Source organism: Pteropus medius, unplaced genomic scaffold (genome assembly GCF_902729225.1).
Source record: "Pteropus medius unplaced genomic scaffold, Ma_sr-lr_union100, whole genome shotgun sequence".
NCBI lineage: Eukaryota > Metazoa > Chordata > Mammalia > Chiroptera > Pteropodidae > Pteropus > Pteropus medius.
This window is the reverse complement of record NW_024352787.1, coordinates 27,899,050-27,914,996: the sequence shown is the minus strand read 5'-3', so window position 1 is coordinate 27,914,996 and position 15,947 is coordinate 27,899,050. Positions and strand designations below refer to the sequence as shown.

The following is a 15,947-nucleotide window of genomic DNA, read 5'->3' as shown; positions in this document are numbered from 1 at the left end:
TTTCCCTGCCATGCTAGCAATGGCATTTGGTGTGTTGGTTCTTACTTTCCAGTGTATGTGTTTACTCTGGAGCCCATTGTACAAGTGTAAGAATTGAGGCAGAGGAACTAGTCTGTGGTCACACTGTCAGCCAGTGACAATGCTGGGGTCAGAACATTTCTCAGGTTTCCTGATTTGCAGCCCAGAATTCACTAAGCTGAGGTCTGGGCTGCCTCCCTCACTGCTGGGCCATAGCTAGAACCTGGGGCTGAAGAGGCAGGCCCTCCGTGATGCCCCAGTGCCCAGAAGCCCCTGCCTTACACCTGAGCCAAGCTGGAGCTTCCCGCGGACAGGGTCCCTGTCTCTCTTCTCTTCTTCGTGCACCACACCTCCCAAACCCCAGAGGGAGCATTTGGAAAGGCCCCTCCGGCACCCAGCTGCTGCCTGAGCCTGTATCCTCCCTTCCCCTGCCCCAACACAGGCAGCACTCACATGTGGCCTCCAGGCCGGTCCTCCCTGGTGAGCATTCCCTCCTTCTCCATTAGCATCTGCCGGAAAGTCCTGACCTTCTGCCGGGTCTCCTCCTCTGAGTACCTGCAGGAGTGCAAGGAGGGTAAGGGCTGCTATCTTGGTTTTGGTTCCCTTCCTGCCTGCCACCCCAGCCCAGCACCAGCCCCCAGGCACAAGTGCACTTTCCGCCTTGCAGTGTTGTGTCCATGGTCACACCACCAAGCAAGGCTCTCAGTTTTGGGGAAGCTCAAGTCCCGCCCGCTTAGTACCAAATCAGCTGACCAACCAACTAAACAAACAAACAGCCAAACAAATCAATAAACTAAAGGAAGAGTTGTTTGCAGATGTGAGGAGACTGACTGGGTGAGGCTGCACCCTTCTTCCTGGCCTCCTCCTGACATTCAGGCTGCAGTCACTCCTTGGACTCATTTTAGGAGAGAAATGAGAATCCATAGCCTTTTCTGCTTTCCTGGCCTCAAGGACATCTGATCCTTACAATAGCCTTGGGAGGCCCTCAGAGTATCCCCATCTCTACAAGAGCAAGGCTGCCGAGTGGCTTGCTAGAAATCCCAGTGCTAGATCCATTGTTTCCCTCCGTGCTGGTTAGGGGTGGGGGATAGATGGAGTCCTCAGTTCTCTACTCTCTCCTCCCTCCCTGACCTAGGTCTCAGGCTAAGGACGGAAGTCCAAAATTTTCTACTCCTCATCCTTGGTACCGCACCTTGGGGTCAGTCATCGTCCTCTGTCACTGCACCACTGTGACAGCTCTGTCCCAGCTTCCCAGCTCCTCTGACATTTCTCTCTCCAGCCTGTGTCAATGCTGCCCAGGTTGGGGGGTCTTTGCTCACCCAGTCCCTTGCCCTGTGCCTGGCAGAGAGCAGGTGTCCAGTGGCTACTGGTGAATGAATCTTGGGGTCCCAGGCCCCACCCTCTCTCCTTTCTGGGCTGTAGGTCATTGTCCTGGACAGAAAACACGGTGGCTAATAGCAACGGTGGTCCTGTCTGCTCTATGTCATCCACTCGCCATTCACTCTTTGTCCACACAGCAGGCCCAGGCCCCTCCCCTTACTTAGCCTGTCCATGAAAATGGTACATTGTTCCCTCTCAGGAACCCCATCTCTTTTCTCCTTCTTTCTATTTGCAATCCTTTCCTCCCCTCCTTCAACAAGCATTTGTGGACTGACCCTGCCTTTTTAGAGAGCAATTTGGCAATTCTTTTCAAAAGCCTTAAATAATGAACACAACCTTTGACTCATAAATTAACTTCCAGGTTTACCGTGAGGAAATAATCATGGCTAAGCACAAAGATGTGATTCATGGGATGTTTACAGCAGCATAGATACCCCTGATCAGGTTAACTGCTGATGTTTGTGTTTCCTTAGCAACCTGAACATCCTGGATCCTGGCAGGTGGTTCATGTGCAAGTCATTATCTGTTGACTCCTCTGTATTCTGCACTGGCTTGGGAGTTCCCTGAGGGCAGGCACCTTGTCTGTCTGGATTGCCATTGTGTCCCCAGCACTGGGCAAATTACCTGCCACATGTGGCACTCAAAATTTTTGATAAATTAATACTGGTGATGGAGAGGCATTTGGTGAGTTTGAAGGTTGGATTTTCATTTTGGAAAGATGGCTTTGGTGGCTGTGTGGCTGAAGGAGAGGGACCTGGAGGCAGGGAGGCTGGCATTGGGCTACTGCAAGGGTTCATGCAGAAGATAGTGAAGTCAGAGCTAGACAGTGGGCCTGAGGGTGGAGAGGGGGAAAGTGTACAAAAAACTGTCTAGATGGGAGAATGGCTGGGACTTGAAGACTGATTAAACATGTTGCGGGGGGATAGATGAGGAGCACAACCAGGTGTTCCCTAACCCCCAGCTAGGGTCTGACCCTCTGCAGGTTCAGGAACCCCTGTGGCCCACCATAGGGAGGATTGCATCCTACCTGGCACGGGGAGAGGGCTATCTTTTCCAACTCCCCACCCCATCACAGGGAGGTTGTGTATAGGGGGTTGGTGCTTAGGCCACACTGTGCTGACACCTCAAATTCAACTTCACCAAGCTCTCTGTGAAGTGCCTGGCACATAATAGGTGCTCAATAAATTGTAGTGACTGAGGATTTTTTTTTTTTTTGTCCCAGAGTGGTGGGAATGGAAGTCTAGCTATCCCAGGCTCACTGCTTTTTTCCACCCTAGAACACTGCCAGGTCAGCGTGGTCCCCGGTCAGGAATCACCTGGGCCTTGTCTCTCTGCCCTCCCAGGAGGCAAAGGCTGAGTTGGAAGGGAGGCTGGTACCCAAATCATTCACTCTCTGTGGAAGTGGCAGCACCTGGCAACATACGACCATGCAGGAGGCCTGGATGGCATTGGCCAAAGCCTCAGAATAAAAGTCAAGGACTTGGACAGGTGAGCGAGGATAGGGAGGACAGTGATGTCTATCTCAGTGCCACAGCCATTCTGGCTCTTCTGTCCCCACTCCACTCTATGAGAATGACGTGCCAAATTTGTTGTTGTTTTTGGGACTTCCTAGGTCACCCTCTGGGGCTAGGGTGGGGTGGGGGTGGGGCAATGAATTTTAAAAGAGGTCCCCAGAGTGGGAAATGTTTCATTCCACCTATCCTTACCCAGATCCAGGCCTCCTAGGTAATCCCTTCCTTGGTCGTTAATTTGATTTTCACCGTAGCTCTGAGGGAATGGGCAGTCTCACTATTCTCATTTTATAGGTAAGGAAACAGAACAGGGAGAGGGGAAAGCTCAAAGCTTCAAGCTCAGCTATGGGCAGAGCCTGCTCTGTCCACCTTGCTACCACCACCATGTCCTCACAGAAAGGAGCCTGGGTAGGGTAGGTGCGGTGACGTTTCTAGCTGGTGTGGGAGCATCACATTGTTCAGGCTGGGGGCTCTGTTCCCATCCCCATGGTGATGGCAGTCTACACTCAGAGACTGCTCTGGAGGGTGACTCCAAATGCAGCGTCAATCACCAGTGAATTAGCCATCCATCCGTCAATATTAAAGAAAGGATTGCTTTTTAATGGGTCCAAAGAATGTGTGTTCCTGTGACTAGTGGGAATATTTGTCAAATGCTTGAGAACCTGGTAAATAAACGCGAATGAACCAGTGTTTCTAGAAATGGATATTAATGACTGGATTTGATAACAGGGCAAAGGTCTCTAGTGCTTGTGGAGCACTTTCTTGGGACTGGGTGGGTGAAGGAGCCCTGTACGTGCCTTAGTCTACAGGACCCTTAGAACTCTGGAAGGCAGGTGTTCCTATTTTCCGGGTGAGTAATTGTGGCTTGTCCAAAGTCACAGGCCTGGGCTGGAAGCCCAGATTATTGAGTTTCAGAGTGGCTGTGCCACCAGGCTGCCACTATAAGATGGGAGGGGACAGGATGCTGATTAGAGAGCTAGATTTGTGGGAGACTCCAATCTAAGGATCACTTGCTGTGAGGGATTGGGTTGAGGGAAGAAGCCCTCATTGAACATCTGGAGACCTAGTGGGTGATTCCCAGAGAGGCACAGGTTCGTGATGCCGGAGGACTGACACTAAGGACATGGCACAATGCCATCCCCATCTACCTGAGGCTGCCCGCACCTGGTAATGACCCTCCCGTGTGCAGTGAGTGGCTGGGTCTCACGGAAGAGCAGTAGATTCAGCCAGGGGGAGGAGGCTTGAGGAGTGAGAAGAGCTTGGTGAGGGAGGGGCCTTGGGGTTCCCTGAAAGGATAGGGCTCTGGAGGGGGAGGGCTTTCGGAATGGAAAGTTCAGTGAAGACCAGGGGGCTTAGTGAGGGGAAAGGGGTGCAGGAAGGGGTTGGGGCTCTGTGAGTAGTAGCGGGTAGTTTCCAAAAATAAAGACCTGAAGGCTGGCCCTCCCTCCTCTGTCCCAGTCATCCCTCCTGTTCCCTAACCACCTCCATCTGCCCACATTCCCTTCACTCCTGGAGTTGCCCAACTCAGCAGGATTTGCAGGTTTAATTAAGGTCCTGGGGCTCTCTGTGCAGAAAGATACTCCATCCTAGCCCCTACTCAACTCTGCCCTGGGTATCTCATTTCCTCTGCCCACATCCACTGCTCACCAAACCTGTTTTCAGTACCAGCTGGAAGCCTCCTTTTGGTTTGTTTTCAGCAGCCTTCCAACTATCCATCTCTCTCGGCAGAAACTCTCCCCTCCCCAACCTGATCCCCAGCTGGAGGTAAACACCAAGTCCCTATGCCCCTTTCTTTCCCTTATAAACACCACAAGTGGCCCTGGACCCAGGCCCAGTCTTGGCCTGCCTTCCTGATGGCCTTCCACTGGTGACTGTCTCTGTCTGAGCCTCAGTGACTTTTTGGGCTCCACAGGAACAATGAGCCACATCTTGGCTGCCTCTTGGGGAGGCCAAGAGGCCTGGGTGGACAGACAAAAGTGTGGTTTGGAAGCACTGCTTTACGTAGGCTGTCTCTGCCCCCATCGGGCTCCATGCCCAATCCCATGCATTGCATTTCTGTTTTCTCAGCTCACTGATAGTGCATATATGATGAGCAGGCCCTGTTCCCAACTTTGACTCCCTCCACAACCAGCCCGCTTGTTTCAGAGTACCCAGAGAAGATCCAAAAGAGAGCCTTGGGACCACCAGCTTCTTTGGAGCTGCATAAACCAATAGGCTTTGTTTTCTGTTTCTCTGCCTCTAGCTCCATGTGTGAGGGCTGTTCCATCTTCCCCAGACTTTCGAGAGAGGTCTCTCACAACCCCTCCTTCTCAGCTGGACAAAGTCCTACTCCTCCTTCAAGGTCCATTCAAACGTCTCCTCTCAGAATCTCTCCTCTAAGCTCCTGAAGCACTCGGCCCTTTCCTGTCGGATAACCATGATTCTAATCTGTTTTGTGGTAGAGTTGGTTAACGTGCTTGTTTCCTTTCTGAGATGGGGAGGGACTTTGAGGAAGTGATTCCAATCCAGCTCTGGGTTCCAGCATTGCCCAGCACCGTGCCTGGCACACGTGCGTGCCCCTGTGACTAGCTCTGAACTAAAGAAGGTAAAATCTAAATTCCTTTGCAGAAACCAGAAGCAGCCCTCACACACAGCAAGGGCTCATTGTGCTTTCTTGACTGGCTGCCCCACCTGCTTGGCAGAATCCAGGCAGCTTGATCCACCTACTTTATAGAAGGGGAAACCGAGGCCTTGAGTTGTGATTGATGTTTAAATGCCTCTCTCCCCGACCAGACTGGATGTTTCTGGAAGGCACGAGCTGTTTGTCTCCTTGACTTCTGTGAATCTGAGTCCAATTCAGAGTTTGACATAGAGCATGCGCTCAAGATAGCTTATCGATTTAATAAACTAATAAATGAACAAAAGTTCGGCTGTTCTTAAAATAGTTCCACCCAATAGTTCAGACTCTGGCCTCTTGCCTGACTCAGCTCTAGGATTGCCACGCTTGCCCGCCTACACCCGGGTCCCAGCTCCGCCCCGTCCTCGCCCTTTGGCTCCGCCCCTCCCCGCCCCCGTTGGCCCCGCCTCCTTCACGCTTACCCCTGCTCCTCCATCATTTCCTGCAGCTCCATGCACTTGAGCTCAACGCGCCGCTTGCGCTCGTGGTCCAGGATCTCGCGGTGCGCGCGCTTCACCAGTCCAGGCTCGGCGGCGCGCAGCTCCTCCTCGGCCCGCGGCCAGTTCCCCGAGGAGGCACCGGGCTGCGGGAAGCCGTTCGCAGCGTCGGGCGTGGATGGCATGCTGGTCGCCCCGTTGTTAACAGTGGAGGACATAGCGGCTGGCCCTGGAGCCGCTGGCCTAGGCCCTAAGGGACGGACACAAACACGAGGCGGGATGGTCACTTCTCGGCCACCTGCTAAGCTCTTCTGTGCGCGGGTTAATCCTGGAGATTTAAAGGCACACTCATGGCTCTAATCCGCTTCCCCTCAGGTTCCCCTCAGGCTGAGGAGAGGGGGCGGATGGCAAGTTTGCATCTTTGGGTCACACCTCGGGACATGAGGGGAATTGGACACTGGGCTTTCCTTATCTGTGAGATGGGTGGATGCAGGCCGGCCCAGATGGCCTCTAAGGGCCCTTGGCTTGGAATGGAGTCATCTCTAGGGACCTAGTAACCACCTAGGGCAGCCTTCTCTGTCTTGAACCAATGCCTGGGTCTAACTAGGAGACCCTACCACACACCTGCTTGCAACTCTTCAGGCAACAATATCGGCCCCTAGGAATATTCATTCGTTAGTTTTAGTCTTGTTTTCCCTTCAAGGTCAGTTTAAACGCACCTCTTCAAAACATTCATTGTCCTGGCTCTGGCCTGCGGGATCACAGACCATAAATGCTCCTCACTCCCAGTCTGCTCCCAGGGCAGTCCTCCAGAAATGGAAGGTGGAGCCTTCTCCAGGCTCAGGTTCATTCCCACCAAAGATGCAGTTTTCAGTTTCCACTTTGATCGGGCTAATTTCTCCAAAGCCAACATCCAGGTGGGGGCCTGATCCAGACTGAAGCCCACAGAACTGTCCTCTCCTTTCTTCTGGAAACATTGCTACTGAGGATGTGACCAAAAGTGGTACCGACATTAGCTTTCCAGGCCACAATGTTCAATAGGCTGAGGGTGACATGGGAATCAGCATGGCTTCACACTAGGCCCAAAGTAGAGTATGCCCATGCATGTGCGTGGAAACACACACATGTGTGTACATACACACACCAAGGGCCTATCTTAACAGAGGGAGGCACTTCCGGAGCTATTTCCATTTCTTTCCTCTAAGGCTCTGCTAGTTGCTAAGCAACAGGGAGGCCTCCTTCCCAGGGAGTGGGATGGGAAGGAGGGAAGGAGTGGAGGGGGGTGGGAAGAGAAGAAGAGACTGGGCATATCTGGACATCTTGGATGGACCTTCCCTGCCACACAATTCCCAACACGCACTTGCCTTACTGGCCTCAGAGTGATGGGGGTAGGGGCTTGTTCAAAGCCCCAGAGATTGGAAGGCAGAGAACAGAGAGGGTGACTGTGAGAGGCACAAGAGGCTATAAAGGGGATGAGAACATAAGCTCCTTTATATTGCCATCCCCTTAAGTCCCAAGCCCCTGGGTTCTAGGCCAGGCTCCTCTATTCCTTGCTATGTGACCCTGAGAATGTCACTAGCCCCCTCTCAACCTCTGATCCCCACCTGTGCCTGGGATCATCATCCAGACTATTCAGGAGAGGAGGGCTCTTGGGCGTTTACAGACCAAAGCTGTTCTTTTGACCTCTCTCCATCACTAAACCCTGCTGGCTTCCTGCCTGTCCCTATCCCAGGTCTGCACCCCAGATCCACCAAGGCTTCTCCTAGGGTACCCCATAAGCATCACCCACTAACCCAGTGCCCACAAAGAGCTCTGGGAACCCTGTTCCCCACCTGTCTTATCCACAGTGCTTGACTTGTGGTGATCCCTCCATATGTTGGTCCCCTGAGCCAGGGACATGTACAGAGCTTAGAGACCTCCACTGCCCTGGCCCGCTGCAGCTCACTTATTATCAAGTTTTGTCTCTCATCCCCTCTTCTGAACATTGCTCACATTTATCCACTTCCTCTCTCCTTGCCACCTCAGTTCAAGCTTCTCTCTCTGGTCTACTCTGCCCTCAGTGTCCTGCCTGGCCCCCCTGCCTTCTCTATCCATCCTGCATCAGCAACCTGGAAGATTGGTCCAGGAGCAAATCAGACAGTGTCATGCCCTGATTAACAGCCTCTAGTGACTTCCCGTGGTGACATGGCCTGCCTTTTGGTCTAGCTGTAACTCACCCCTCTCCCAACAGATTTTCCATCTTTCTTGCCTCCGGATCTTTCCACTTGCCTCTCCCTTCCCCTGGGTCACTCTTCTCCTGACTCCTAAGTGTCCTTAAAGTCACTGCTTGTAGGCATCTTTCTGTATGCTTTCCACTTTGTGGAAAGCTTCACTTAGCCCTCTGGCTGGTGCTGCTGTCTGAGAGCTCTTGCCACTCACTGTTGTCACGGTGGGCTTACAGACCTTACTCCCCGTGGGCTGAGGGCAGTTTAGCAGCTCTTAGTGCCAGCAAAGTGCCAGAGCAGGTGGAGCTCAGTGCACATGGGTGGGACAAATGGAGAAAATTACAGTGGGAGGTGGGATGGAGGAATACTTGGCATGGTCCTCAATACAGCCCTCGAGACCACTTCATGCTTTGCCTTATGCTATCTTGCAGCTTCACTCCTTGCTACACCTCATCTTGCAACCAATGTCCAGCCCCTCGGCCTTGTTCATCTGTCCCCAAATGAGCACTCTCACTCCTTCTTGCCTTTGTCCATGTGGTTCTCCTGTGCTGGAATACCTGTTCCCCTTTTCTCCATTCGGGGAACTTCTACTCATCCTTCAGGGCTCAGACCAAATGTCACCTCCTCTGGGAAGCCTTTCCCACTTCTGAGGGAGGATGAGTCATTTCCTCCTTGACTCTCATAGCTTTTGTCCTCACCTCTTTAGATACTGAAGTTCAACTTGTTGTTTGCATCTACCCCCTGTTCTAGACTGTGAGCCCTTTGAGAGGAGGGGCCATCCCTTTGTTCTGTCTCCTCAGAGCCTCCCCAGCACTTGGCAATGCAGGAGGAACACTGAGGGTGTGGGAAGAAAGTGCTCAGGCCCGGTGAGAGCTGTGGAAAAGCTAGGTTCTGAGCCATGCTGCTCTGGTGCCTTTCCCTCTGATGTGGGGGAGGCTCCCCAGCCTAGAATTTGGCCCAAGCTCTATGAGGGCAGGGAAAGAGATGCTGATAGGGACAGTTCTGAAAGCACTCAGACTCCAGACCCAGAGAAATTCTATCTGCAGGCACTAGGAGAACGCCTGGGTGAGATTGCTAGGCTGCTGAGGGAAATCTTTCAGGAATGACTAAGAAGGAAAGGAGAGGGGTGTGAAGGCACAGAGGGCAAGTGTGGTTTGCATTTTCAATAGCACATATGGTGGATTCTACCAACTTCACCTGGTGAGTTGGAGGGCACCGGGCAAGAATCTGAGGAGGTGATTAAAAGGATAATCCTTGAGAATCCCTTGAGGAGAGGCCAGGGGTCATTTCACACTAAGCCCACTTTTTTTCCAAATTGGGGTTCCTGGCCTAGCAAACCAGGGAGTTACTGAAGGCACAGGATCTCTCTTTGAGGCATCCGATGTTATCTTTTATGGAATTCTCGTGAGATTTCATAAGGAGAAAGAAACATCATGCTGGATAGATTGACCTATACTCAAGAGAGTTAATCAGTAGGTCAATGCCACATTAGAGGAAGTATTTAGTAGTGGACCACAGAGCTCTGTCCTCACCATTGATCCAATATGTTCACTATTGACTGGACGGAACTTTGACAACCTGATGATCAAGTTCACTGAGGCTACCCCCTGGGAAGGCTCATAAATTCAGAGTCAAAATCTAAAAGGAATCAACAGCTTGGAAAGCTGGAAGGAATCTAAGGTGACACAAGATAGTGAGAAATGCCACATTCTGAAGCTGGGTTCTAAACTAACTTTCAAATTGAAATGGGGTACCTACAGTTTAGAAGTGGCATATTTAGGAAGGATTTAGGGGTTTTCAATGGTCACAGACTCAGTCTGAGTCAATATCATAATGTGGTTTGGCTGCCAAAAGTATGTGTTATCTTATGCTATATCAACAAAAATGTGCTGACTAGAATGAGGAGATGATAAGAATATAGAGGCTATCAGAATCCCTATCTTCAAATACTTGAAAGATTGTAGAGAATGTAGGCCAAACAAGCTGAACCTGCTGGGAAGCTTGTAAGAAGTAGGCAGATTTGCCAGATTAGGCAAATAAAAATACAGGATATGTGGTTAAATTAAATTCGAATTTCATGAATTTCAGATTTGGGACTTACTTATACTAAAAATTATTAACTATCTGAAATTCAAATTTAACTTGGTGTCTTGTATTTTATATGTCAATACTACCTGGGACCCACCCCAGACCTACTGAACCAAAATCTCTGGGGGTAAAATTGTTCATGTCCCCAGGTGATTCTGATACAGACTATCTTGGACCAGCAATCGGGAGCCCTGTCAGAGCATTGGTTTTCAAATTTCATCAGGCCTCAGAGTCACCTGGAAGGCTTGTTAAAACACAGGTGACTAGGCCCCAACTCCAGAGTTTCTGACTCAGTAGATCTGGGGTACTGTCTGAGAATTTGCATTTCTAACAAATTCCTGAGCACTGTCTTTGGACCACATCGAGAAGAGACAAGCCCTAGCCAATTTGTCCCACTGTCAGTCTGTCCCTTTTAGAGCCTCATCCACTGCTGGCCTTTGTTCCAGAAGACAAAGCCAGAAATCCTACCGGGAACTCATGTAGAGTGAACTTCAGCTTAAGTCCAAGACAGGATTTTTTTTTTTTTAATTCTTAACAATCAAAACTTAAATAAAACTAAGCTGTTCAGTTCATCCCGGGATGAGTGAGTTCCCCATTATAGAAACTCTTCAAACAGGAGATAGGTACTATATTCACTCAATAAACACTCATTCAGCATCTATGCTGGGCCCCGCCCTATGAAAGGCTGGGGATCAGGAAATGAACAAGACCCCATTCTTGCCCTCTGAGAGCTCACAGGCTGTTCTGAGAAACCAATCAGTATCGAGCATAGTGAGATAAAACAGAATTTGAGGAGTGTCTGCAGTTCTGCCTGGTTGGTCAGGACAGGCTTCCCAGAGGGGGTGGGAGGGGCTGGAGGCAGAGACACAAACTAGGTGAGGCGTAAGCAGGATTCAAGAAACAGACAAACTTGGCAGGATGTAACTGGATGTGGGGTGGAGAGAGGTGTCTTGGATGACACTGACTTGGGTGACCAGGTGGATGATGCAGCCACTTACTGTAAAGGGGAACACGGAGGGCAGATTGAGAGTTTATTGAGGGTGAGGGATTTGTGGAGGTCAAGCAGGCAGATATGGAGTCTAGAGCCATAACCCTGACTCTGACACTAACTTGCTAAGGTCCTTGGGAACATTGATGCTGAGTCTCTTTTGAGGTGAAGCAGCAAATGATTGGCTGTGATTGGCTGTGAGACCCTGAGCAAGTCTTTCCCCATCTCTGGACCCTTGTTTCCCTGTTGGACAACATGGGGGTGGGGTAGGGTGCTAGACTCAGAGACCCCACAGGTCTTTTCCTATTCTGGAAATCTATGTAATACTAACTACATATGTAGACTGCTGAGCTTTCAGCCTACCCCCTTCCTGCTGATGTAGCCAGTGGCCAGAGCCACAGCAGCCACCCCCATAGCTCAGACTAGGGGCTATCCCCAGCACTGGGTCAGGTCCCAAGGGCAAGCCCAGATGCCGAGCCAGCCAAATCCATGTGTATATTAAGTCATAAAGCTCTAAGTGGTTAAAGAGCCAGATGCCTGATTTCCAAGCCTCTTGTCTAAGTCCCTGGGCTTGCCTCCTACTCTCAAACCAGAGCATGGGTCCCCTGAGCAGGCCTGGATGAAACAGTCTGCCTGCTGGTACCTGCAAGTCTAGCCCTGCTGGCAGAGATTAATTGAAGGTGAAACAGCCCATCTGTACTGCAGGGTCCAGTCTGCTGACAGGCACAGAGGCCTTTCAGCTAATGAGATCATCATTCACCTCAGGGCTCAGAGGGGTAGGATGCTCAGGTCAGTAGTGGCCTGGCCAGGTCTGGAGAAGAGGGAGCAGTGAACCACATGTGTGTCTGAGGGGCAGACTGGGCTCTTACCTGGGGATCCCTGGCTGGAGGGGGAGACAAGGCTTTGCTCTTTGGGAACTCATAAGCTAAGTGACCTTGGTCATGTGACTTAAACTCTATGCCTCAGTTTCTTTGCCTATAAAATGGAACTAACAATAGCACGCTCCCCACAGATTTATTGTAAAGGACAATTACATGTGAAATGCTACCACAGTGCCTAGCATGAAATGAATGTCCCATGAATGGTACCGGTGGTCATTATTTGTCTGTGGTAACTATCCTGTTTCGGACATGGTGGGTATGAGGAGTCCCTAGACATCCGGTGGAAGATGCCCAGAAGCCTTGGATGATGGGTCTGGCACTCAGGAGCCTGAGATATGGGCCTGATTTGAAAATTGTCATTACATAGCTGGAGACCGAAACCAGAGGGTGAATAAGTTTGTTGATTTTGGGAAGAGAAAGAGAGCGGAAGCCAGATTCCAGGGCAGGGTGGGTGTCATTCAGAGACACTGGCTGGGATGATCTGGTCCACTTTCCCTTTGCCCATTGCTGGCCTCAATAAACTCCTTCCTTTCCCATTTCACTCCTAGAGCTTCAGCCTCCAGCACCCATGGCACCAACCCAGGGGCCCCTTTTGCTCCTGGGGCTCAGAAGGCTCTCTCACCAGGGAGTATTACTCACTCCCCTGAGAGCCCCTTTCCCTGCTCCCACCTGCCGGAGACCTATCTCCCCAGTGATAATGCCAGGACTCAAGGCCTCCACATCCTCAAATATACAGGTTCTCAGAGTTTTAAGTAAGCTCTCAATCCACAGTAACACACAATTTAACCACATTCTTGCCACTGAGGTCTTTCTGCTGTCTCCCATGGGCCCAGGAAAGTGAGGGATGGGGTGGGTGGACAGGGAGCACTGGATCTGGAGTCAGAGGACTTAAGCTTGAATTCTGGCTCTACCACTTCTGCCTGTGATCAGTGAAAATCATTAGACTTCCTGAGCCTCAGTTTTCTCATCTGTAAAATAAAGACGATATTCCCAACCTCATAGCGTGGTGGGATCATTCATTTTCTCAGTGACAAGCTTATTACACACACAGATTCTAATTATACCCTCTCCCCACACTCTGGCTTGGTGTTGGGGGAGCAAAAAAGAGACTGGAGAAGGTCTGCTTGGCCTGGGATGGTCAGGGAAGTCTTCGCAAAGGCAATGGTGTTTGACCTGGCTCCAAGATGAGTCTGCTCCTTGTAAGGAAGGGAGAGTCCAGGTGGAGGACAGCACAGGCTGAGGGCAGGGGCAGGCAGGGTGCAGGGACCTGGGACTAAGAGGACCAGGGTGGCGTGGGATCATGATAGGGAGTTGCCTTCCTGTGAGGTGGGGGCTGCGAACACAGGCTGAGCCCTTCCAGAGAAAAAGCCCAGTGTCGAGGAGGGGGTGGCTTCTGAGTTTCCTGGAGCAAAAAAACTCTTTGTAACTGTCAGAAACATAACGGAACTGACAAACACACATAAAACCAGGTACTGAGGTTGTGAAAATAAGTCTAGGTCTTCGTAAAAATGAGTGTGGAACAACAATGGTTTGTCAAGATATTTTAACAAGCTGGGGAGGAAAACCCATCTCTGTTGTGTCCAAGGAAGCTTGGTGTGTCTGCAACCCACCCCAATCCCTGGCACTGAAGCCAGGTTGCTCCCATGACACCAACATGTTCCCTGGAGCACTGGGGTAGGGGACTATCTTGTCAACCTCTCCCTTCCCTGTGGGGACCCTTCTCCAGACCTCCAGCCCATGAGCCACTCCAGCCAAGTGACTACAACACACTGGAAGGCCTCCCCGTGCTCCATGCCCAAGAGAGTGGGGCCGGGGGTAAGGGCCACAGGACTGGGAGATAGCTCCTCGGAGCTAGGAGTGGGTCACACATTCATGTCACACCTATTCAGCAAGTGGCCACTCTGAGTCCTACCAGAGGACAAGAGAGAGCTGGAGAGATGCAGGGAGAGAAGCGGAGGTGGCTGTAATTTAGCAAGATAAGTACTGGGATGGGAGACATGACAGAAACATTAACTGAGCTGAGGTGTGTGTGGGGAGGGGCATAGCCGGGAGGTCTTCCTAGAAGACAGATCTTGAAGCATAAGTAGGAGCTGGTGGGACAAAGAAGAGGAAGAAGGATATCTTGGGTAGAGTGTTGGGGTATGTGGAAGACGGCTTGGAGAGGAATGAGGTAAGAGCATGGGCTTGCGCATGGCCGAGCGCAGAAGGCCCGAAGGGACAGAGGAGCTAGGACTATACCCTGCAGGCAACAGGGAGCCAGTGAAGACTTGAGCTGCGGAGGTCATGGTCAGATTTGCACATTGGGAAGATCTCTCGCTGGCCCCTGACCTTTAGAGAGAGGTCTGACCCTAACTCTACATTAACCCAGTCCACATTAGCCAAGACAGACGTGTGCAGATAGGCAGGTGGCAGAAGAGCCAGTCTGGGTTCAAATCACTCACTATGTGCCCTAAAGTGATGTAACTTCTGTGCTCAGTTTCCTCGTTTGTAAAATGCTGTTAATACAAGTAACCCCTTTTGAGTTGAATGCTTAATCCTTTCGTTAAGGGTACTTACTAAGTTCTATGTATAAGTGTTCATTGCTAGTATTACCCATAAACAATGCCGATCAGTCCAAACTACTACAGGCACGAGTCAACCAGTGAGACATATATTTCAGTATAAATCAGAACAGATCAGATAGATAATGTACCATTCCAAATCAGTTCCAACTTGTAAGACTAACAGGTCACTTTTCACAGATACCAGTCCACATGGACCAGTAGAGACCAGTATTCACTGGTAAGAAAACGCTGCAGAGTGAGCCCTGGCAGGAAGGCACTGGGGCAGGCTGGCAGTGAGAGGGTTAGTGGAGTGAGCTTCTTTCCTGCCTCGGAGTCTCTCTCAGGAGGCGCTGGCACTGCTGCTTGTTACCCAACCCTCCAGAAGACACTGCAGCGGGGAGGGAGAAGTGCTGAAAGCCTTCCTTTCAATTATTCAGCAGCCAGAGCTTCCTGCCGCCCCTGTTGGAGCCAGAGGAAGGCCTTGGCCAGAGCTTCCAGGCTGGGTCTGGCTGGGTTGGTGGAGGTCTGGTTCCAGGAGGGGCAGGCAGCCTGGCCTGCAGGGGTGCTGGCACCGCAGCCTGAGCTTGGGCCACAGCACTCTTGGTCCCTCTCTTGCCTTCCCTTATCTAGCCCTGCTCTGGGCCCAGCTGTCCCCTTCCCTGCAGTCAGAGTCCGTGCTACCGAATAGAGGTGCTAGGGCTGCCCAAGTCCCCAGAGCCAATATGGGGTGTCCAGGACAGGCAAAGGAAGGAGAGCAAGCTCACTGACCATGGGAGAAAGCCCAGGTAGCTTAGCTGGCACCTGGGTCCTGGGCATCCTGTCCAGTCCCTGCTGTGTCTCAGACACAGAGCACTCTGCTCCACTCAAGAACACACTGGTCTATGCTGTTCCCTCTGCCTGGAATGCCCTTACTCTTCCATTCATCCTACAAGACTGCTCAAGCATCACCTCTTTCATGAAGCCTTCCCTGACCTCCACTGGGGGACATGCCTCTGCTGTGCTCCTGGAGCCTCACCCTCTGGTTACCACTCTCAGTGTATGTCTTATTTTATTGTGATTGTTTGCACCCTGGCCTACTGAGGGCTCTCCTCCAAGGGCAGTGACGGGTTGCCTCCATCTTTATGTTCCTGGTGCCCGGCACAGAGCTCGGCACAAAGCAGCCATCTGTGAATGTTCGTTGAAACTCAGCCTCTGTTTATACTGATGGCGAGCTCACTACTTGTTTTTTATCACTACCATCT

At 51.3% G+C, this 15,947-nt stretch overlaps 1 protein-coding gene across 1 annotated transcript in view; it reads right to left on the bottom strand.

The window, feature by feature from the left end:
* Nucleotides 1-6,245, bottom strand: part of SRRM3 (serine/arginine repetitive matrix 3) — a 34,030-nt gene extending 27,785 nt beyond the window's left edge. The window contains 2 exon segments of the mRNA XM_039848929.1: nucleotides 472-573; nucleotides 5,988-6,245. Coding sequence (XP_039704863.1) covers nucleotides 472-573; nucleotides 5,988-6,220 — 335 coding nt within the window. The 5' untranslated portion in view covers nucleotides 6,221-6,245.
* Between the last annotated feature and the right edge of the window lie 9,702 nt (nucleotides 6,246-15,947).